The sequence below is a fragment of the Pezoporus occidentalis genome, unplaced genomic scaffold, assembly GCF_034315485.1.
Source record: "Pezoporus occidentalis ecotype Australia unplaced genomic scaffold, CSIRO_AGI_Poc_V1 ctg54, whole genome shotgun sequence".
In the NCBI taxonomy this organism is placed as follows: Eukaryota; Metazoa; Chordata; class Aves; order Psittaciformes; family Psittacidae; genus Pezoporus; species Pezoporus occidentalis.
The window spans coordinates 988161-1012365 of NW_026915877.1; the positions used below are offsets into that span (position 1 = coordinate 988161).

Genomic DNA, 24205 nt, shown 5'->3' on the forward strand with positions numbered 1-24205 from the left:
TTATAGGTATTGTTCTGACTCAAGCCTGTGGTTATTAACTCTTTGTATGGCCTGATGGGTTTCATTCCCCATCTCAATTCCCCCAGGGAATAATATAATATAACACAACACCTAGTATTAAAACAACCAAGTTAGCCAAGTTAGAGGCACAGCTGAGTAGGGCAAAGCCTACTCTGCAAGTATAGCGGATAGCTTGACTAACAGTAGAAATTTGGGATGTGCACGATCCACTCAGTTCGTGTGACATGATGTGGAAAGGAAGTCTAGGTTGCTGACTGACTGTTTTTTTTTTTCTTCCCTGGTTCACAAGAATTCAAAATAGCAAATCTAATAAGTTAGTTTTTATGGGTAGTTTGGCCATGAAGCAAACTTTTCTGAAATATGTAATCAAAAGTGACATCACACTCAACACTATCCTTTTTTAAATTTAAACTACCTTGCCTTGCATAATCAATTACTTACAGAAAATTGTAAAGCCCTTAACATTCTGAAATGGTTTCTGGCATTTAATTATATAAGATTTTTGACCTGGCTAGGCAGATAATGTTAACACAGCTTTAATACTAAACAAGACTGAACATGTGTGTGCTTGACTTTTATTAAACTCCTACTGAAGAAACAGATTAATTGGAGGCTGATTCATTGGTGAACAGGCGTTAAAGACAGAAGGACCTTCTCACATTTTGTTCTGTTACCCAGGCTTATGCCATCTCAGGTTGGCAAGGAGATCCCAACTGTAGTGTTTTGAAATGTAACTGAAAGAAATTTTAGAATAACAGGTGCAAAAAAAAAAAAAAAAAAAAATCCCTCCACAAAAAAAAACAAAAAACAAGCCTTACACACACACACACACACACACACACAAAAAGGAAAAGAAGTGAGCTATTTTCAAAATGCTGATCTGACTCCTTACTATTCTCTCTTGCCAAATGACCTCCTGACACCTCACTGACACAGGTATTGCCCAGATAGATTTTCATTAGTGATATTAAAAGTGTAAATGGGATCATGGGAACCAGCATCTGTTGCAACGATTTCCTACCTGATGGTTATTATTTCCCATCCTCTTTTAGAAAAATTTTTAAGAAGATATGTACTAGCTGTGATTGATTAAACCACTTCAGATTAAGCTCAAAGTAAATAGAACAAGTCCTTCTTAAAGCTCTTATTTAACAGTGCTTTACATTCATCTGTAAAATCAGAGCATTGCCTGCAAGCATCCTCAGAATAGCCTACTTCCCACAAGGTAGCAGAGGTTAAAAATAAAATGGCAAGAAATCTGTGGCAAAGCACATGTGAGATTAACAGGGTGAACGTACTGGAGTGGAGAGCTGTTTTCTTCTAAGCTCCTTGTTCTGTCACACAACCCCCAGTCTGGAAATCTAACACTGCCACTTTTGTACAGATCGGTTTGTTAGCAATTTCAGATTTTAATTCAGCACCCTCACTTGATTATTACTGACATCTCTTTTCTGTAATACTGGGAGTGAGAGAACGTGCATAAACAGATTTTTTCATGAGGTAGGTGGTGGGCAATTTTGAAATCAGAACCCGAAACTCAAGAGAAATGTGCTTGCTTTCAAGGTGTTTTTCTGGAACTAAAAAAGGAGATGTGAGCTGGGGGATTCAGTTGCGCTGTTCTGTAGCTCCAGGTGGAATGCTGCCGATTTCTGGGTGTTTGTGAAAAGCGGGAGACTCTCCTGGCTTTATTTGGTTCTTGTGTGAAAGTGGGAGAAACGAAATTATTTTGACAATTACCCATTGAGCTTTCCACTTCATTCAAATCTGCAGCGCAATGCTAAAGTTGGTGAGTGGGTGTGCAAGGGAGAAGCAAAAAAACAAAACACATACTATAAAAGCAGGCTAAACGTTTGCACTGCCTCTGCCAATTAAAATCTCTGCATTAAAGTTCTACATTTTAAAATCATATATTCCTCTGTCTTCATTACTCTTGAACATTAAAGATACTGGTAAAAAGCATCCTCTGATGCAAATTACTTGGAGTTAAATACATTGCATGGCTTAATTTATGATTTGGTCTATTACATTTTATGAATGTTTATTTTACCCTTATGACCCAAAATTGTAGAAATTAAATGCCATAATAAAATTGTGAGTTGAATTGCATTCTCTCACAGGTTTAGATGTACACTTATGCTTATTATTGTGCAGCAAAAGCAAAAAAAAATATATTTAGGCAATTATTATTACAGCTGTTTCCAGGATTTAGGGTGAAATACCCTCTTTTTATGCATTAGTTATTAGTTCATTATAACTGGCATTCTACAGGTAAGTATATCAAACCCAACATTGAAAGTGTTTGGACATTAAAAAAAATAATAGAAAGAATGTGCTTAAAACAAGGATCTTATCTAAGATTATAGCTCAGCATATTTTCTGTCTTTCTAAATATAATTTATGAACTGATTTTTCAGCTGTTTATATTAGGTAACTGAGCTGGATTACAAAAATTTAATATAAAATACAAGATGTTCACAGGCAGTTTAGAAAAGGTATCTCAATGTCTCTGTATCATAATAAACTTTTTTAATATTTGCCTTGCAACAACTGATTTCTGATATGTTTTTCTTGTGCAGTAGAGCTAAATCACAATAACTGAAAGGTAAACATTTTTTACATTTCAATATTCCCAGCCTGGTAAAAGTGTTCTGCTTGCTACATGATGTTATAAATATCAAGATTAGTTTCTTCTAAAATTGCCAGTGCCAGCTGCATTCAGTTTCCTGTATTCTATAGTATTTTGTTACCGGTGTTCTCAGTTTAGTGAAAGGATTTTAAAAATCAAATCAGTCACAAAAATCTTCAATATTAAAATCCGTTTATATGTTTCCCATGTATTTTAAATATTGTACATAAATCCATTTGCCTTTCTCTGTCAAGTAGTCCTACTAATATCACTATTCTCCTAGCCTTCTCCTACATCAGCAATAACCATTTTAATTTCTTCTTTGGTGCTCAGCAATTACAATTTAGATAACTGACAATTATTACATTGTCTATAGCAGTGGCTAGTATATGTGTGCCTATATATTTTGCAGACATGTAGGCATAAACATATACCTATAACTTATATTTAGAAAAAAAATATTCCACTGCACTGTATTTTGACTTTGGTAGTACAACATATATTTTGTATAATCTTAAGAATCTTATTCAAGCATAAGCTCTATTACTACTGCACCAGAAAGTAGCAATTCCTGAAATCCTGAAGTCCTTACAAAATCTTGCTTTGAACCTGTGTGTATTTAAATTCTTCAGATGACATAATTTTAGTTTGGGAATATGACATACGGCCAGTAATCCAGGATTAATTGAGCACTTATGTGCAGTACAAAACATTCTTTATATATTGACAAATATTTCTAAAAAATGGATTGGTATTTTTGCTGTTAATTGTTTCATTACTGACCTTTACCTCTGTAGACATATGCAGTTTTCGTTTTTTTGGGTGAGACTTTCAAAATATTTTTTTTTTAAGTGTCCAATGCTTAGTGTTAACAGTGGCATTTTTACAGTCTATTCAGAAGCATATATTTCAGTCTTTTGTATCTCATTTTTTTCCTATTTATTTAAAACAACTTAGTATGGAAAATCTTGCAGATTTAAGTGACAGTGATGATGTACAATATGCATAAAATGAGCCTGTCCCTACCCATGGTGTGTATTGCTAGGGACTCCATTGCAATATTTACAGTTAAACTAAACTTTTTCAAATGAAGCAAAATTGCATTTGTTTTGCAGATTTGCTCATCATTAAATGTGAAACATTTCACATTTGTCTTTTTGAGTAATTGGCTTTTTAAAATGATAAGGTGCTCTGAACACTTGTTATGTGGATAGGTCTGACGTTGTATCCCAGAAATCCATATGCCATACAGACAGAACAGAAGAAAGATATTCACAAGCATGTCACAGATTGGACTGAAGCAAGCCAAAAACCAAAGTGCCATGGCATTAACAATAGCACCAGATTTACTGTCACGATTGCAATCTGTGCTGTATCATAGACAGAAGGAGAACTTTTGATAGGTAACACCTCAGTGTTTTTTAAATCTTTTTGGCAAATTATCATTTTCATTATATTTTTGCCTGCCATATAATATTATTATAATGGTATTAAGTCACACACACACACACACATGCACAAAGTTTATTAGCCCTCAACAAAAGGGCTGATTTATCTCCTGTGCTAATTGTTCGTCAACAAAAAGAAAGATATTTTACTTAAGCTTAACACATAATTAAGGTGAATCATCCACAAAAGTAGCAGGAATTTTTCAAAAATGCATTAAGTTCATAAAAACTTAGTTAATAAAGTCTTAATTAGTAAAATCTTAGCTGATATAGTTGAATATCATACAGAGAGAAACAATGCACACCATGTAAATCTCAACAGCTCAAAAGTTTCCAAAGTTTGAAGACAGTAAAGAAGCAGGATTAGGGTGAAATAATTTTTTTCTGGGGTTCAATCATGACTGACTTCATTTTCATTGCAAGTATGTAGATGTTTCTTTTTGACCATAAAATCATACATTTTCTTCTAGTGTAAAAAAAAACCTGCATGGAGCAGATTTGGCAATACTGTAATTCATGTTGAGCTCTGGTAAGTGCTGAAAAAGATTTACAAACTCACAGCTTGACACTGAGCCCACATGTTGGGTAGAATGGAGAAAAATCTCTAGAAATACTAAATAGAGCTTTCTGGCAACAAAGAGAGAAACATCAGTCAATTGTTCTTCTTAATTGAAAGCCACCTTGGGACCTTGTTGAAAATAATGTATCTGCCTATCTTTTCTGCAGTTTAAATTACCTGGCTGGGGGAGTTGTCCTGGGGCTTCAATATTCACAATAGGCTTTTTAGTGAAAGAAAAACACTGAAATTCTAACTTTATATGAATTACAGATTTGAAACACAGTTCATGTAGGTAGGAAATGGGAATTGCAAGAGCACAGACAAACCTACCTAAACATGAGTCTGGGTGTTGTTACTTTCTTTGCACTGGAAAGTAATTTTTTTTTATAATTTTGGAGCATCTTCTTCTGCAAGTCTTCATAGCGGATATCACCCTTGTCTGAAATCATTGGGACTACTCATATGAGAAACGGTTGCTTGCATAATTTTAGCTCTTTACATTGTACTTAAGCTATATTGGCAGCGCAGTTGGTGCTTGATATTCTTTGAAACATTTTAAAGTTTACAGTGGTGCTGCTGCTGTGTTTTGCACTTGCTGCCATAAAATATCATGTTGCCACGAAATGTTGTGGGAGCTTCATTTAAATACCATGAGCTGTGCTCTCCTGCCTGAAGCCTGAGCAGTAAATTTTCAACAACTTTCTTTACCTCCAGTTTCAAAAAGTTTGGCTAATCATGCTGCTTTAGGTTCACTCCTGCTTGAGTGTAGCATCTAAACATATCTTCAGTCTCCACTTGTACTGATGTAGACATTTCTACAGATGAATCATCATCAGCAACAGCTCTCGCTTTCCTGGTCTTTTCATGCAATGCCACTGCTTAAGAACTGCAGAGTGGTTTGCGTAGCTAGGAAACACATGTAAAGGGGTAAAGATATAAATGGTGAGTAATTTTTGATAGTGGTGATGTTGCCATTAGTGACAGCACGTGTTCTTACCAGTTTCTTCTCCCCAGGTCAGAAGGTTTGTGCAAGTGTTTTGACCTAGGGCTACTGCTATTTTCCACTCTGGGAAGGGCAAAGATTGTCCCTGGATAAACCTAATTACAACTTTCCCTACCTGCTTGCAATACCTTTACTGTCTCACTAATCTTCACTACCAGAATCAATAATTTGTTGAACAAGTTTTCCATTTACTCATTAACCCACTTAAAGCCTATAATGAGCTCTATATACACGCAAATGCATCTTTTTTCAAGTGCTTGTGTAGATTTAAGGGCACTGTTTCCTTGAAAAATGGAAATCAGAGCTTTTTTCTCTCATAAATGATGCAATCATTAATAAGATATGGACTCGGAGCAAAGTTCTAAGTTTATTTAATTTTACTGTATTTTTATCCTTACATACAGCATTTGGGATCTTTAAAAAAAAAGATAAATAAGACTTTTAAACCTGTATCAAATTGAATGTCTTTGAAGATTTTCCTAAAGCCCTGTCATCATCTTATAATAGTCATCGAATTAACAGCTTCAATTTGGAAATGAAAGGCATTTATTTATTAAAAAAGAGATTTTTTTTTCAACTTTATCAGGCACTGCTCAATTTATATTGTATTAATATAAAATAAATAATGAAATTTATTACTTTAGCAATGTAAATAAAGAGAAAGGCAATAAGATTAAAATGGGTACAATTCACGCTTTCTGCGACAGCTCAGAGGACTAGAAGAAAAGTAACCAGCTCACTGACAAATCAGAAACTGCGATTGCTGTTTAACACTGCAGCTTTTCACAGTAGCTCAGCACAAAGTTATTTAGCACAGGTGTTTCTGTAAGTCTGATATATTGGGAAAATTCACAAGGTTCTCCTCCTCTCTTGCTCGTGTCGGCTGTGAAGTTGGTCCTGTGATGCAGTAGACGGGTTTCTAGTAGGAAATAGAGTGTATTAGCAAATGAGCAAGTTTGAACATAGGAACTGATCTAGATTCACTTTCTTGGATGCTAATTTTTGTAACGCATGACAGTAATGAGGTGAATGACCTGTCATCAAGCAAAAGCAGTGAAAAGTGGGAATGAGTTATCGTTCAGAGTTAAGCGTGAAACTGAGATCCTGTTCTTTCCTTCGATAAAAGCAGCATTCCCAAATAATATGGATATCAATGCTGTTTCTTTGTTAAGTGAGAGTTTGATAAATATTCACCTATTTTAGTATTTCTCACTAGTTTGTTCAGATATGGTGCATTTTTGTGCTTTCAGCCTGTGTGTTTGCATTTCAATAAGAGATTAAATAGTATAATTGAATTTCTAAACACTTAAAACTCTTAGCAATTTTTCTTTTAATTTTTATTTCTGGCAGTATCAAATTTATGGCTTACTTCTTTGTAAGGTCATCTTCTGAGTTACTTCTAGTCAATCTTAGACATTATGAGCTTGGCTGTGATAGAGAATCAGTTTATCTGTTAGAAAGAAAGGAGTGAGTTATGGGGATTGTTGGCAATTGAAGACAGAGTTTAGCTGAAAACTATGCATAATTTCTCACATATTTATTATTTTTTTCTCATTTTTTCAAGGTGAATTAGCTGTGTTTTGACTGGTATAGCCAAAGATTTTTTAAAACGACAACCTTTATCTTTTTTCTGATACTGTGGTCTTAAGTAGATAGAAAAGGTCCCTAGTTTGGGTTTGCTTCTGATAGGGAATGAACTGAGAGGTGGTGATGGTTTTGGGGATTTTGGGTTTGGGATTTCTTTCACCTCTAATTCCTTGATAAGGTATTATCTTCTCTTAGTTGGGCTGGAAGGTATAGCTTTCTTTTGCTGTTAGGATTATGTGTGTTCTTTCTAGTTCTGCTGTTAACTTACATGCAGTTCTTACTATCACTAAAATATCTTTTGTCCCTTGAAATATTTATTCTGTGAATAAATACAAATTTTCTGTTATATTTGTTTTGACTGATTTTCTCATTTCCCTCTTGTGACTGAAAACAGTGCAAATACTCATATTCTGAAACTTGCATATTGCTTAATGAAGTACCTTGCTGAATCAGGTCTACCATGTTCCAGGAGATGAAAGAAAAGCACATAAGAAGCTGTACCACCAGGTTCTGCTTTGAATGTTTTTCTTTTAATCAAATTTTAGACTTATTAGCATAGCAGATCATGGTTTTGCAAAACAAACAAAGCTTCTACTCTTATTCTTGAAAGGGTTGGGAAATGTTAATGTAATTGGTTCTGTTTATAGTTCAAACTCTCGTGCTTTTGCTCATAGATAGGATTAGTAGAGAGAGAATCAGCTTTTCCAGCTCTGGTGTAATGAGCTAGTGCCTCAAATCACTGCGAAGTAATTTCTCAGTTTCCCTTGTCAGAATTAAGAATCTGATAACATTCCTTATTATTTTAGTAGCAGGATAACAGTGCAAGGATAAGGTTGTGGGTGAGATAATAATACAGGGTAACCTAACACTTTTAGAAACTGGAGTCTGAAAATTCAGTTTCCTAAAGACTTTCCATTTTGCCTTATAGTTTTAAAGTGTATGTTATTGCTGTGAAGTTGTCATATGCCATTGTATTAGACGAGATTGATAGTGTACATGGTATCTCTACCAACATGGCAGAAAAGGCAAAGAACATATGGGTCAGGAGTCTGCATGGAGATGCTCTGGTAACAGCCCTTCTATTTCTGTAGTTTGCATTGCTGTATAAGAGCAAGTCTTCTGGAACACCCACAGTACTTGAATTAATGCCCAATGATGACATTATTGGACAAGGAGGCCATAATATGTTTTAAAATAATCTATTTATTTCCCTGTCATGTGTACTGTACATTTATTAGTGACAAGAAGTGGAGCAACAATCATGGTGTTGCAGGGCTCCAGATAAATGCAGTCTTATGATTATGGGATGGGGGACTCAAAATCCGAAGACTCAGCCATTCCTGTGCTTGATAATTTTGCGTATTTTTAGCTTCTCTTATATTTAGATCCCTAAGTTCCTGAATGAGCTGTCACACCAAACCTGCATTTGCCTATACTGCATCATCCCAAAGCTTGCAATAGAAAAGAATATCAGGCTTTCAGACACAACATATTAGAAAAGGCAGAGAGAGCCTGCCAAATTCCCTGAACCCACTTCCCAATTCCCCTCACGAATAGCAAGAAATTACTTGTTATCAGTGGGTAATACAACCACAAACGTTATTGATTATCCAACCTCAATCTTTACAGTCTTGATGGGCAGATATTTTGCAATCATTCTTTCTATTTAAAACCAGAAGATATGATTTTTATTTTGGAAAAATTGAGTTTTTCAATTTTTCTGCATGCCACATCACATTGTGGCGCATCCCTCCAGTGTGATAACCAGAAGCTTGACTGACAGATGTCAAAGTGTGCATCATGTTCTAATACATGAGAAAAGCCTACATTATAAAAAAAATAAAATCATATACTTGTAAAAACTATCTTTATGCTTAAAATAACATATTCACTTTTCAATTTTGGTACTTGGTATATCCCAGTGCAAACCAGAAATGCAAAGATCTTGAGAAGATGTACAAGTTTTTTTGTTTTTTGGGTTTTTTTTTTCTGATTTCACTGTATTTTTTTAAAAAACAGTACACTGCAAAATTGATCAAAGTAGGTTGTCTGGTCTGTGAGCTGCAAAGTCAAATATTTCAGTAGTTTTTCACCCCATATCTGCTAGCTAAGTTCAGTTAGCGTAAGAAATTCATTTAGTTCTGAGCTATATTCTCCTTCCCTAGAAAAGCTCCCCTTAGACACCTATTGTGAAAAGATAATTTGATATTTTCATTACATGATATTTTTAAAATAATATTTGGATTAGCCTTCTGTCATTATTACACTGCTATGTCGAGCAGCAGATAAATTTGAAGGCCAGTGCATTTCCAGTGCTATCAATGAAGTTCCAGAATGTCTAAAGTAAAATCCAAGGGTCCTTCAACCCTTGAAAACTAGTTTGAAACTATCATGAGTATCTGGAGACAAAGTTCCAAGTTTGTACTGATTATAGGTATTTCTAATTTAAAAAAATAAAAGATGTTATTATTTGAATAAAACACTTCCTCCAGACTATCTATACTATGATGTTGTTTATTACATCAAATAACTTCATCCTCAAATGAAAAAGTACCTACAGTTGCTTAAGAAAGGTTTTTAGTCCATTGCCCTTTTAGGAACTGTATTTGAAATGTCCATATTCTTCTGTGTGTATGGTATCACTCATGTAAGTTTTTTAACAAGGTTGTGACTCCTTAGAAAATAAAGTTTTATTGACAAAAATATATCTTTGTCCTAAATCCCAACAACATTGTTTTTTATTAAAACATTAAATATTTTTTAAATAGAAATGTTGCTGTACTTGGAAATGTTTGTTTTCTTAAATGGATGTAATAGTCTTATTCAAAACATTTTTCATCCTGTTTAGCTTTCCTAATATTTACATACAAATAAAGATGGAAAGAGGCAAACCAAAGATGTTAGGCATTGTTTGCTCCCTGCATGCAATGGGAGATAAGAACCATTATATTTTCCTGCCTGCAACACTTAGGAACTTGACACAGCTGGCAGAGTATATGTTCAGATCATGGACCAACTTTGAAGTTGTACATTATTATTAAACAATACCTGTCATGGTCATATAGCAGCAGGATATTACACTTACCGTTCAGTAGATTTTTTTTTTTTTTTTATAGAAAGGGAACTCCTGCCTCCTTGCTCCAGGCCACAAAACCCTCTACTGCAGAGATATTTTTTTTTGATCTCTAGCAGTAGGATTCTTGTGTTGTTGTATTGGCTTTTGGTAAGCTGATAAGGTAAACAGTTATTCTGGAAAATGACCTTGCATTCTACATGCTCAGTACACAGACAGCTTCTGAGCCACCAGAAGAAAACTAAAATATCCAAATTAAAAGAAAATGGGAAATACAACGACAAGAAATCCCATTCAGTAGTGCTGTTTCATCTCTAAGAGATGCTTTATTCAACAGCGGGTATCAATCCCCACAAGTAACAACTGCTGTCAGAGGATTTGCAGGTATACCTTTGTTCAACTGCGAGTTGAATTTATGTCAGTATTATAATTCAGCAGATTTCCACTTTTCACACAAACCAGGATTAGTATTGATTTGGGCTGGCAGGCATTCAAGCTGCTGTTCTTCTTTTAGCTATATTTCTCTATAAACATCTAATTGTTTCAAAAAGTGATGTACAGTATGCAAAAACCTGAATTCAATGCAAATAAGTCTGTGTAGCTCTAAAGTTAACAGGTGTTGTCATTAGTGCAAGTAGACAAGGAACGATTCTAGAATGTTTTATAAACACTTATAATCATGGCCAAATACGTTACTATATGTATAAAGGTACTTACAGCAACATCTCTTTTTTCTTATTGTGCAATCTCAGCACTTAATAATAGGAGATATGTTTCAGTACACGAATACTAAAAGCCAATACTGGCTTCTGCCTGCAAATAATGTAGCTGTAAAATGCTTTGCTACTGATGAATAAATTTCTGCCTAAAATAAGAGTCAATGAAATGAAATCTTTACACGTAGCACATATATATTTTAAATGTATGTCTTTGCTTGTACGGAAAGTAAAGCATTCATTCTCCCTTTGGTATTTTTGTTTGTTATAAGGACTTATCATGTTGAGTCTTACTCACATTTATCTTAAAGTGTTATAACATGCATATAAAATTGGACAGGAGGACCATTCATCACTAGGTATTGTCCAGCTGGTAAAACTAAGAAAGGCGGGACTTCTTTAAGAAACCATTGCCAATTTCTCAGTGTGTGGCTCTGTAATATATATAGCTTCAGATTGCAAAGGCAATAACAGTAAAATATTACCCCAAGGAAAAACATAGCTTGCAGTAGGTATTCATACATTGCCTTTAGTCCTCATCTGTGGAAAAAATGTGCAACTGTCTATTCCCCTACTTCCCACTATGCACAGACACAAGTGAGTTGTGTCGCAATTATTACCTCTTGCTCTTCTGCTTTGAGCCAATTTTGGAGGTACTTTTTTTTCACTCTCTAAGTCTGGTGGCTTGCATCTCCCCTGACTTTGGCTTGATGGCTGGCAGTCATCCATCCCATTCCCATTGCAAGGGAAGTGCATTTGTGGATCAGGAGCAGAGTAGGATAGCCATCAGGTACATGGGAGGCTGCATCAGGTTTCTGACATCCAAGATGGTCACCTGCTGCTTATCTCACATTTTCCTTTTTGCTCTTTGCCTTCTGAAGGAAACTCCTCTATTTCAAGTAGTCCAACTGTGTCCTGCATAGGGCATAACATCCGTGCAGCAGATCAGCAGGAAATACTTCCTCCCAGTACACTCTTTGGTTGTTTAGCAGAGAGTACTTGCTTTTTCTTACCTTCCTCTTTGCTCAAACAGTATGTGCTTTCTTTTCACACATCTCCAAGGGCAACAAGAAGTAAGACCTGTACTGATGAGTCAAAAAGGGAGAATAAAAAGCTGTTCCTTGAAATGAGTGAATGTGTCCTAGTACCCCTGGCGGAGTCCTGGACCTTCTCCCCTCCAGGGAGGCTCTGTGGACCTCCAGCCTGAGCTCCTCTTCAAATCCAAGAAGAAATTTTGGTCTCTCGGGGCTTAATTGGCTTTAATTGGCTTTAATCCTTAGTTTTATTTAAGAAGTTGTTTTTTTCTTGGAAGTTTGACCACAGACTTTGTACTGTTGAAACTACTTCAGAGACATTTATGTGTGCACCTTGAATGCTATATTTATTTCATTAAAAAGCAACTTATTACATATAAGCAGGTTGCTTTGAAACAATGACCCCAGAAAGTTTCCGAGAATAATGTGCAAGTGGGTCATACCACAAAGCAACACAATTTAAGACATATCTTATAAACATGTGGCAGCAATTGGTCTTACAGTTGCTAATGTTGCAGAAGTTGTGAAAACACAGGATCTGTTTGTTGCCTCTTTGCAATTCTTGGTTTTCACAGCAATTTTTACAGAGTCAGAAGAAACAGGGCAATTATAACATAAGGTTCAACATCTTTAGATATGTAGAACATTTTCTGTTGCTTAAAACAAATATTCCCAAAGAAAGTATAAAACATTTTTCTGACTTGCAAAGTTTTTGCAGTCTATCATTTAAATTACTTAAATAAAGGGAGCTTTACTACTCCCAAAAGCTGAGAATGTAACACCCGCCATGCATATTAGCTTGATCTTTTTGACAGACCAGAAAAGTGTTTGTGTGTGCCAATTAAAACAAAAATGGATCCCCAGTGGCTTGTTCCTCACACAACTTCTGAAGACTGCTATCATTGTATGCTGGGGTAACCCTGGATAAGGCGGCTATCCAAAGTAAACAAACTTTTCAAAACTTTCATGACAGATGGGGGTTACAAATGCATTTTAATAAGAGAGTTGCCAAAGCAACTTTTTTGCGATCAGCATATATTTACTTAATATCTAGCAACATTGGGAACACAAGGCAGATACTTTCTCACAAAATTTTTTAGCAAATATCATTTTTTTGAAAGATTGGTTGAAGACCTTTTCTTTCAAGCTGATATTTCCCCATCACTTCAATGTTAACTTTGCTCGACATCCAAAGGACTGCTAGATCGGTAAAGCCAGACTGTAATATGAGACAGACAATCTGCTTGATAATGAAATTTCTGTGGTAGTTATAAACATCTTAGTTCTTTAAGTAATTTAACTATCAGCATAACCATGACTACCTCTCTTTGATAGGCTGAATCATATAATGGATATGAGATGCAGTATGAACATAATGCAGCTCAATACTGATCCTTTTATTTGCATTTTTGAATATTAGACTCAGCTCATTACAGTACAGCACAGAGATATATTTTATTTATTCTTTCTGCTGCTCACTCATTCAGCATAAACATGGCCAAGAGACTGGATTATCTGTGAGAAAGAATGTAAGATCAAGTTCCAGAAATGCAGTTAGACTTTTGACATGTTTTTGAAAATGCACATATCCCTGTTTCTGTTTAATTCAAATCCAGTTAATTAAACCACTAAGGAGCATAGTGTCTCCCAACTTCAATTAATTCTACTTCTACTGTGGTGTGGACACATGAGTATCTGTTTTATGTGTTTATTCTCAAGCTATATTATATTCTAATGATAACTTTTCTTTTTTTTTAAAAAAGAATATTTAGAAAAAGAGAGAATATTCCCACTCTTCTTTCTTTATTTTCCTCCATTATTTTTGACTCATTTCCCATTTTTCCTGTCCCATCCCAGTTGGCTGCCATGTGAGTAGAGACTGGTTTGTCCTGTGTTAAATATGCTGAGTGGTTTGATCCCACCCTGCAAAACTATTGCAAGAAAATAGAAGGGAAAGCCTAGATTCCTCTTTACTATGGGGAAACAGGATGAATACCATGATCAAAAATAAAATAAAAATTTTAAGCAAGCAAGGTGAGATAAAGGGAGCAGCGCAAAGAGGGAAGAGTGTTAGTTTTTCAGCTAGAAATGCTTCAGAGACTCGCATTTTCTTTTTTCCTACACATATCAAGGTCAGCAATCCCAGTGCACAGTGTAACAAGAAGAACACATTTGACTGAATTTCTGCACGCACAGGTATCTGTCAATCCAAGTTTAAATCACTTAGTGTTCACCACAAGCTGTGGGAGCCCCAGGTGACATCAAAATTTAGGTTTTCTACACTGGATTCTGCATCGGATTAGCATCTGGTGGGGTTTCCAAGGTCCAGAAGTGTCAATAATCCAATGTGGAACCACCGTGGGAGGTTATAGGAAGCTTCATCCCTATAGTCCTGGATTTTTTTCCGCATGTCCCACATTCAGAGGGAGTTGAACAATATCTTTTGACAGTATTTGATTGAAATAAGAACTGTGTAGTGGTTTCTTGGTGGCCATACGTGAACTATATGTGAGCCATACGCTTCCTGAGCTCTTCACTCTGTTTCCTTTAGCTTGCTGCTGGGTACAGACTGTGAACGTTTTTTTGCTGCATTTCTTCTTCCATATAGGATTCTTTACTTCCTGTATGAAGGTTTGTTCTTGGCATTGTCTGAAAATAGTACATCACTGCAAATAACAGTTATAGCCACCAGAGATGCATGAGTACACTTTGGAGTGAATCAATAACACGGTTCTGTATTTTCATTTTGCTGTGTGAATTTATTGCTCTTTTCCATAACTCCATAGAGTGGGTGCCTATCACTAGCATTCTTAAAATTGCCTCCATCCTTGATCTGCAGTGGAATTAAATGTAAAAAATTATGTATATTGGTAAAGAACTAGAGGGATGCCATGAAGTATTTCTTTTTCACAGAAGTGCAGTAGTCCCTAGACCAGAGTTTGCAGGAAGACAATGGGCAAAAGATGCTGAGCTTATCCCATGGCACTTTTCTAGCATTTATCTCATGTTTTCTGTAGGTGTAGTTATACTGTGAAAGGGAAAAATCGCTGAGACAGAGGTGATCCAGAAGACGTGTAAAGGTTTGGAAGTCCTGGATGTACACAGGCATGTATGGCACAGTAGCATGGCACACTAGCATGTCCCAGAGCACAACCTAGCACTGGAAAAATATACGATTTGCAGGATTTTTAAGAACTGCTGATCCTGGATAGAATCCAAGTTATATTCATGTATTATAAAATGGCAGTGGTATTAATTAGATACAGTGTCTGGTATTTCCTGGAATTATATAGGCATCTTTTTTGTTTAATAACATAGGATTTTGTTGAACACAACCTTGGTATGTCATTATGGTAACATGCAAAAGAAGCTCAACTCCCCATTTGCAGCTTTATAAGGTGACAAGAGAAAACCTTAATAAGCCACAAGTAGAATATCATAAAAAGTGTTTCACACCTGCCCCCCTTCCCACACTTTGTTGGCAGCCCAGCAGTGTATTGAATTTAACACACATTTACCTGCAGTGAGCCAATATTTTCAGAGGATCAGTGTTTAACAGCAGGACTGTACTACTGTTCTTTGTAAAACTAGCATGTGAATGGATTCAGCCTTTGAAGTGATTTTTCCAAAGTGCTATAACAAGAAAAAGAGAAACCAGGCATCCTGGCTCTTCTGTAAGCAACCTGAGGGCCACACCCTTTGCAAATAAGAGAGTCATTGTCAGCTGTCATTCTTTGAGGGTATTTATTGCCAATAGAAACACCATAATACTGCTTGGTAAGGTAATGCCAATTCCATAATGTAGCCTTTGCAAAAATTATGACAAAGACAGGGAATTCAGTAAATAAGTGAAGTACATGGCACAGTGGAGGCTGGCAGCTCTATCTAGAACACATAATTTCCTTTTCCTATTTTTTTTCCCCGAGATTTGTCTTCCATTTGTTTCTCCAGTCCCTCTTTATTTCAGCAGTTCCTGATACAGGGATGGTGTGTTAGCATGCCTTAATATTGAACAATTTACGCTTGTTGTTAGTTATACATCATTTAAGGCTGTGATCATAAATTGTTCAATCACAAGGTTTAGTCAAAGCTAGCATTCTTTACTGATGTCTTTTCCCAAGGGTGTTGAAAATTCGATTGTTCAAAGTGCAAATATGGTTTAGCAATCCATTCCAAGAACCATTTATCAGAAATCCTAAGGAGGTAATATATAAAAGTGGGATAGGAAACCTGCACATTAAATGGGATTTAGCAGCCAAAGCCTTTGGAACTGCATTCCTGTGAATGACTGGAATGGAGCAGAACAAAGTCAATTACTGACTGTAATTAAGGAGTGGATGCATTTAAACTGTAGAGAGCAGTAGCAGTCTTCTTGAAACTGTCTAGTAACACTGAAGATTAGTCTGAGGAAAGAAAGAAAAAGGACTTGAACTATATCTTACAGAAACTATATTTTAAATTAATTCTCTTCCTTCCATTCTATGATCTGTTTTTACAGATTTGCTCATAAAACACTGATAATATATGATTATCAAAATAACACATTCAGACAAAGAAATTTTCAACATGTATTTTGCTTTGGTCTTGTTAGTAATGGAGTATCTCTTTTGCATATCATACACTACAAATGTTTATGCAGTGCTGAATACTTGTTTTTTAATAAAGCCTGAATTTACTGAACGGAAGACTGAACTATATTGTGTCCATTTTAAGCCTTCAAAATACAGTAAATCTAATTATATATGCTGCTTTTACTTTGAAAATGTTATTCTATTTTATAATTTTAATAATGATTTGTTTATACTGGGAGAGAGGCATTAGATTGAATTGTTGCCTGTGTTTAGTCTAATTCATATCTGCATGTATACATTAATAAATTGTGATATAATGTAATACATTTTGAATCCAAATTTTGCCATGTGAGCTGTGAGAACTAGAGGTCAGCTCTTTCAACTGCTCACCTTCAGTTGAATTTTGACTAATTTTTTCTTTTCATAAAGGGAACAGTGAGTGTATGAATAGGGATTAACATATGATTGTGGACTAATAAGGGAATTAAAATTTCCCCAATAAATAACTCTCCTGTGCACATGGGGAACAATGAAGTGGCTGGAGGTCTGCTCTTAGCGGGTGTGGATGGGACGGGATGAACATCTGCAGCCAGGCAGCCTCTGAGCCTGCACCGGGGACCATTCCCACATTCTCTGCAGCACTCTCACAGGATGTCTCTGCTAGAGCTGCACTGATGGGGTTTTCCTTAATGCTGATGACTTTAGAAACCTTCCTTACAAGCAGTTCCTCAGTAAATGGAAGGTTATAGAACAATTAAGAAAACATTAAGTTCTTTTGTCCTTTTTTTTTTTTTTTAATTCCTGGTTGTATTTCAGTTTTAAGAAAGAAGTGTGAAGTACCCAGGCTAGTGAGGAGCTGTTTTTTCTTTTATGCTATAGAAAAACTCTTGACATAGGGCAGATGCAGTGAAGCAGTAGCACTTCAGGTTAATGGATTTACATAAATAGGCTGTGCCAGGTCTCAAAGGCTTTGCTCTGCTTTTCCTCTCACTTTGGTCAGAAAATAATATCTGTTGTTCACTGTGTTCAGCCATTCTCAAAAAAATACCTGAAAAGTTTTTGGTCCTGAATAATACCATGTTCCGGTAAGCAGATTAAACCTACATCCTCAAAACACTGAAATTCAATATACAATTCCCACATGCAGATGCTATTGAGTTATGCCCAGGCAATTCTTAACAACAAAAAATAAGACAAAACTGGTTCCAGAGCTGGCAGGAGCTGAGCTGGTTTGGACTGTGGGCAGGACAAGCTTCTGCCCCTTGCAAAATGTAACCCTTCATTCACTCATCTGCAAACACACAGAACTGCTGTGCCCTGAATCATGCTTCAAGCACAAGCTGAACAATCCTGGGGCAAAACACTTCATAGTTCTGTGCCTCAGTTTTGACGTCTGTAAAATGGTTGTTTTCACCTGCTGTGTAAAATACCTGGAGATCTGCTCTGGTGTATATATGTGTGTGTATATATATATATATATATATATATATATATAAAAATGATGTAATATTACTATCAACATGGTTTGCAGAAGTTCAGATCAACAAAATACGTGCATGCATATTTCTACAAAATATTGTTAGGCAGTGAAACAGCATTGTCATGGGATTGAATATGCTTTTGATAAATATTCCCAGTGAGTGGGTCAAAAATGCAAATCGACTCACATTCAGGCACCTGGGGATTTTTTTTTTGTGATAAATGGGCCTCTAATTACTCTGGTACAGCCATCTTTGAAGGTATTTTATTATTATTATTTAATGTAAGAAAGAGTGACATCATTAATTTTATTAAAAGTGGACTCTGGAATTACAGTTATATAATAAATGTGTAAATTTGAGGTACCAGATATAAAAATATAAATGCAGGTACCAGATATAAAAATAATATTACCAAAATGGAAAGGGAAACTGAAAATAACAGGAATTAATTCTCATATTGCTTTTTTTTCAGGGTGCTTTGATTTATATTTGAGCTGTGCCTTGTAAAGCTGAGTTTCCTGGCTTTTTTTAACTTTCGTCACATTACTGTTACTTTTGCACTATTTGTGTTTGGGGGTTGCACTGCTGAGACAATATCTCATTTGTTGTGACATACTCAGAACAGTTTTCAGACAGAGGTTCGAAACTCCTCAGTAGCTCAGCACTCCAGCAGATAATTCTGGGTACAAAGGAACAGCATTTGGTTGCGTAGGAGAGAAAATAGAAGAAAATATTCTGTCCAGTATGTGTTTTTCTTACCTATGTGTCCCATGCCCTCTCCAGATCACGACAGTGTCAGGAAATGAGTTTCTCCTCCAGTCAGATATCGACTTTCTCATACTGGATTGGTTCCACGCTATCAAAAATGCAATTGACAGATTGGTATGTATTTGTTTTGGCTGTTACCTTTATTAATTAAGATGTAGCAATTTCAAATTCATTTGCTTAGGCATCTCTACAGGTTTTAGGCAGTCAGCAGCTAGCTAGATGTTCCTTTTTCTGAAGGATATAAAAATATGTATGCAAATCTACTAAAAAATGTCATATAAACAAGGTTGTTGAACAAAAAATGTCACTTGATTCTTGCCTTGAAATGGAACGCTACATTTATTTCTGAAATAACAAGGACATTGGTTTGCTGAGGGTTGTAAAAGCACACAAACCCTTAACAAATGAATTTTTGCATTTTCTGTTTATGCAGCCTACAGTATATAATCTTCAATAGAACTATTAATACATTTGAGCCTTTTATGAATTTTTGTATTACTTATTCAGAAGAATAACACTAGCAAATAATATTCTTTTGTAACTGATTGCTGTTATTCTCCCAGGAAGGCTGAGGGTTTTTTACTAGAAGTAAGCAGGGCTGCATTTTATTAAAACAGTTTTTAATTACTAAACCAGATTCAGCTGTAGCTTTTTCTTTCTTTTTTGCCACTCTCAGTACAAATTCCAAATGCCTTCCTCCTATCCCTGCCTGATCCAAGAACGTGTGTTTTTAGAGGGTACTGACTTTCCTTGTTCACTGCAGAATCTAGCGAGAGAAAAATATCCCCATTTCTTGCATTTCTTTCCAGAGGTTTTGCTGCAATGAATTTGGCAGAGCAGGCAGAGGCAGCCTCTTTGAAAGGGTTAATCCGAGCACAGCTACTGTTTCCTTAAAGAGCTACAAACATTATATTACCCTGAGGCTGTAATCAGCCAAGGAAAGTTTGATCTGATGATGTATGTCTTCATATTGTGCATTTCATTGGGTGCGTGAGGATATTGGTATCCTACCGAAGATTCTGGGGTGGAGTTTGCCATGGAGACTTACAATACTCTCCCCCCACCGCCCCACTTTTCAGCTAAACATCTAATAGACTTAATTTTTTCACTGAAATTAAAGTAATACAATGTCCTCAGCAGCTCTGAATGTGCAGTGAACCACAGAATGTGTGCTGGTGGGGCACAACTTGTAAGTGGTTAAGGTACCAGAAAGCAGGGCTTGCTCTGGTGAAAGCTGGCCCTTCCTGTGTGTGCAGGACAGTATGCCACCATGAAGTACTCGGTGACCATTTCATACATATCATTTATTTCAGTTTTAAAACTCTGAATGATTGTTTAAAGACTTGCAGATTTCCAGGTGTTAGGACAGCTAAATCTCACCTGACCAAACATTGTAGGAAAAGATGTGATATTAGCCAAGTATCATCTCCTTTTTTTCTTTTATTTTTTCATCTTTTCTCCCTTAATAATCCCTAATTGTCGTTTTGTATAGCAGTGAATTAGAGCAAGAGAAGTGTCCCCCTCTTTCCTAAGCTTAGACCAGCAGAATTCAACCCTGAATTTGTAAAGATATTTGGAACAGTTGGGTTTGCTAGAACATTTACTGTTAACTATCTAAACCAGAAAGGCAATTTAAGCAACCTTTCTCTTTGCAAACATTTGGAAGTAGCTTGCAATGTGGAAATAATTTTAGTCTCTAAAGCCTAAAGAATTAGGCCTTTTGTTTTCCTCGCTTAAATGGGAATTTATCTCAGAAATTAGGACCATTCTGTCAGGGCCATAAAAGCCCTGTCATATGACAAATTTTTCATTACATTTTCCTTAAATTATATACTCCCTGCATCACTTGCTCTGTGTGTGTCTGTTAGTTTCTGATTCTGTACTGGCATTCTGTAATTTCTTGCATCAGTCTTACAAATAATAATTTTATTAAAATCATGCACACATATATACACATATACTCTTTTCCCAGCCAAAAGAACGGAGTTGTACATCGAGAAATTTGGAGTTCAAACTCAGAAGATCCTCCAGCATCGAATTACTGAATAGCTTAGACACTGAATCCAAAGAACCAAAGCCTGAACACAGAAAATCTTTAAGTAAGGCTTTTTTCTTTTCTGATTTTTTTCTCTTTTTTTCTTTCCTTTTTAAATAACTATGCCATTACAGGGTGAGATAATTTTTATTACATAAAGAATGTAAGGAAGATCACTGGGAATTTTAAAGCTCAATGTGTTCTGTGCTGATATACGTAACTTGCATTTAAGTAAAGATAGCTACTAGCTCCACACTTTTAAAGGTTGACATTCTCTCCTAAGCAAAATAAATTTGTTTAGGAGCAAAAACATTTATTTAAATGATTTATTTTTAAAAATTGGCAACATGAGTCCTATGTTAATGGTCTGTTGCAGTTACTTTGTTTCCATTTTAGTAAAATAGCTCAAATTGCCAGAGTAATTTTGTCTGTTGTATATTTATACATGGAAATTCTGAAAGACCTGTTATATCCTCTATAACTGACAATCAGTGATATATCTATAATTTTATAGAAGGTAAATCCCAGGGATCAAGGTTGATTTTTATCAGTGTGATTAGAAAAGAAAGTGATCTAAAACCAGCAGGGATGTGCTTTACTCCACTGAGACTTTCCTTTTCCAGTGTGTGCTGAGATGCTCATGATTTTGTGGGCAGTAGACACAGAAGCTAGTGGTCACCCGGAATCACTCATTCAGCATTTTTTTAATTTTGCCCTCTCATTTGAAGCTTTTGTTTTTCTTCTTCATTTGGCAGGAGATTCACATTCTGCTTTGTGAACAGCTTTAGACTTGCATGCTAGTATGAGATACCTATAGTTACCAAAGTGCTGTGTAAGAATTTGCCTGCATGTGCTTCAGTGCAGGATCAAAGCCTTTGATATTGCATTAAAAAGACACAACGTCATTATTTTTAATTAGAATTATCCACACAATCATAAATATATGCACACACATGCATGTGCCTGTACACACAAATACAGATATTCATTAAATAGTCTCTTTTTGCAGACCAAAGATTTTTATTGTTGCTGTTGTTTTCTTATTATCTTGGAGATCTGAGTTTTTAAAAGATTTTTCCTTCTGTTATAAAATATAAAGTAGCCTGAATGTAGCTTGTGAAAAATTGTCCCAATATCTTTGTACTGTGTGTTACATGGCATTTCTCAGAGGAAGGAAAATAAGACTGAGAGCATGGTAAGTTTTGAGGGTCTGACTCTCCTCTTATTGTAGCTAATAGCAAAATGCCCATAAACTGTCTCCACATGTGGGGAATTTTTATTTATTTATTTATACTTCACACATATCTTTAAATAATAATTTGTCAGACAAAACGAAAAAAGTGGGTATGAACAGGGGAAGAAACTTAGCCTACATTTCTTTTCAAACCTTAGAGAATCCTGAATAACCTCTGTTTTGTTAAAGGCTATTTAAACTCTTAAAAAATGTGAAAATATCTGCTGTGAAATCTCACTGAATCGAAGCTTGCATTTAAATACTGTATATTGGATTGCTTCTAAAATATGTATTCAGAACTTCTTTTTTTGGCCCCTTGAGATCAAGCAATTATGTGGAATTAGAAAAATCATATTATTCACTTACTTATTAGTAGTCTAAGCACAAACTGTATTGTCAGTTTTCTGCCTTTGGCTTTCTGTGCCCTTAATGTTCACACAAGTATCGTAGCCAGAATTATCCGCAGCTAGAGCCAAAATTGCTTTAAAAAGGCATGAGAACTGGTAATGACACATTGTTAGCAGTTAACAGGTGGTCGTTTCATTGTCCAGTTTGACTGCAGAGCACAGAGAAGATACGTGAAATATCTGCAAGTGTGTTTAGAAAGTTCTTACAAAGTTTAACAATTTTATAATTTTATAGTGCTCTTGTATTATTGACTACTGCCACTGCCAAATCCAAACAAAGGAGATTTTTTTAAAGATGGCTCAAAACTCTCCAGTTTAACACAGAAAACAAGCAAGTGATGTGTTAGCAGGCCAACCCCCCAACAATCTTTAGTGGCATATTCAGACAGTTCAGACTCATTTGTATTTAAATTTTCTACATTTTAAGGGCTGCAAAAAATGTCCAGTTTTAGAATTGTTATTGCTATGTAACTAGGAGGTTTTAGCAGCATAAGTATATAAAGGACAGGTATATTCTAACCTAAGTATTCCAGTAATTTGCTCTTTAATTTAAAATTAGGAAGACTGCCCCTAGAGATTTAGTAGCAGTAATCTGGGTTTTATGTTTAATCCTAATTGCTTCTGCTTACACTACAAAGACAAATGATAACTCTCTATTATGTTTTTTTGAGCTGTAGACACTGATTTCATTGAAAATTGGGCTTAAACTGCCAGGCTAATTTCCAAAGTTCACAGAGTGTTCATGGTCTTGGTCATGCAGCTTTTCAGTGGCTTCTCATCCAGTTTGGTTGCAACTCATGTTCTAATTCAAGTTTTCTTGAGTGAAGAGGAAACCAAGGATAGCCTTGGGGAACATTACCAAAACAAATAAAAACCTGATCCTGCTCTCAAATACATGGAAAGAGATTACTTCTTTTTTTTTATGATGCCAACTATCTCACTGACTTAATTTATGCAGCTAATGCTGGGTCAGAAAGAACATGTTTTTCACCTTAGGAACCTCCCGCATTAGAAGATATACACAATTGGTGCAAGGAAACTGTCTTGTAGCACTGCTCCTTATACAGAGAACTGTTGTTCTAAATTGGTAATTTTTAAAATTAGTGGCAGACTTCAGAATTCCAAGTAATTTAATTGTCATTCAGACTGTAGGTTTTGGGGCTTTTTTCTTCTAACATTGCCAAAACCCCTCCAAATTAATACAAATTATAATTGGGTCTTCTGGTAGGTGGTCTGCCATGTTAATTTTTTACTGCATGAAATCAAACACCAGGGTTAGACTGAAAGTAGAGATGCTCTCAAGGTGCATGGAAGGTAGGGAAAGGGTCTGTGCGTTGCACAGTTCCCAGAAATCATTCAGCTTTCCAAAACCCAAGAGATCTTACTGTGGCTATGGACAACAGGATCTGTCAGAACAGTCAAGCAAATTGCAGGCAAGCAAACCAACTCCACACTCTCCACTAAGCTCAGCATTTCATTTTCTGTTCATGGTTGCTTCATATTTTGCATTTTGGCCATCATCTGAGAATTCTGTCACTCAGGAGTGACCTCTTGTGGAAGAGCTGGGGCTGGAGTCACTATCGATTGTCAGACGGGATCAATTCCCATTCTACTCCCCCTTTTCTGGATAGAAATAAACGGC

General features: G+C 35.8%; 1 protein-coding gene across 6 annotated transcripts in view; it reads left to right on the forward strand.

The window, feature by feature from the left end:
* ARHGAP15 (Rho GTPase activating protein 15) overlaps positions 1-24205 on the forward strand; it is a 344865-nt gene that overhangs the window by 162072 nt on the left and 158588 nt on the right. For all 6 annotated transcript variants that reach the window (XM_062637715.1, XM_062637716.1, XM_062637718.1 and 3 more), the window contains 2 exons: positions 18903-19001; positions 20860-20986. In XM_062637715.1, coding sequence (XP_062493699.1) covers positions 18903-19001; positions 20860-20986 — 226 coding nt within the window. The remainder of the gene's footprint in view (positions 1-18902; positions 19002-20859; positions 20987-24205) is intronic.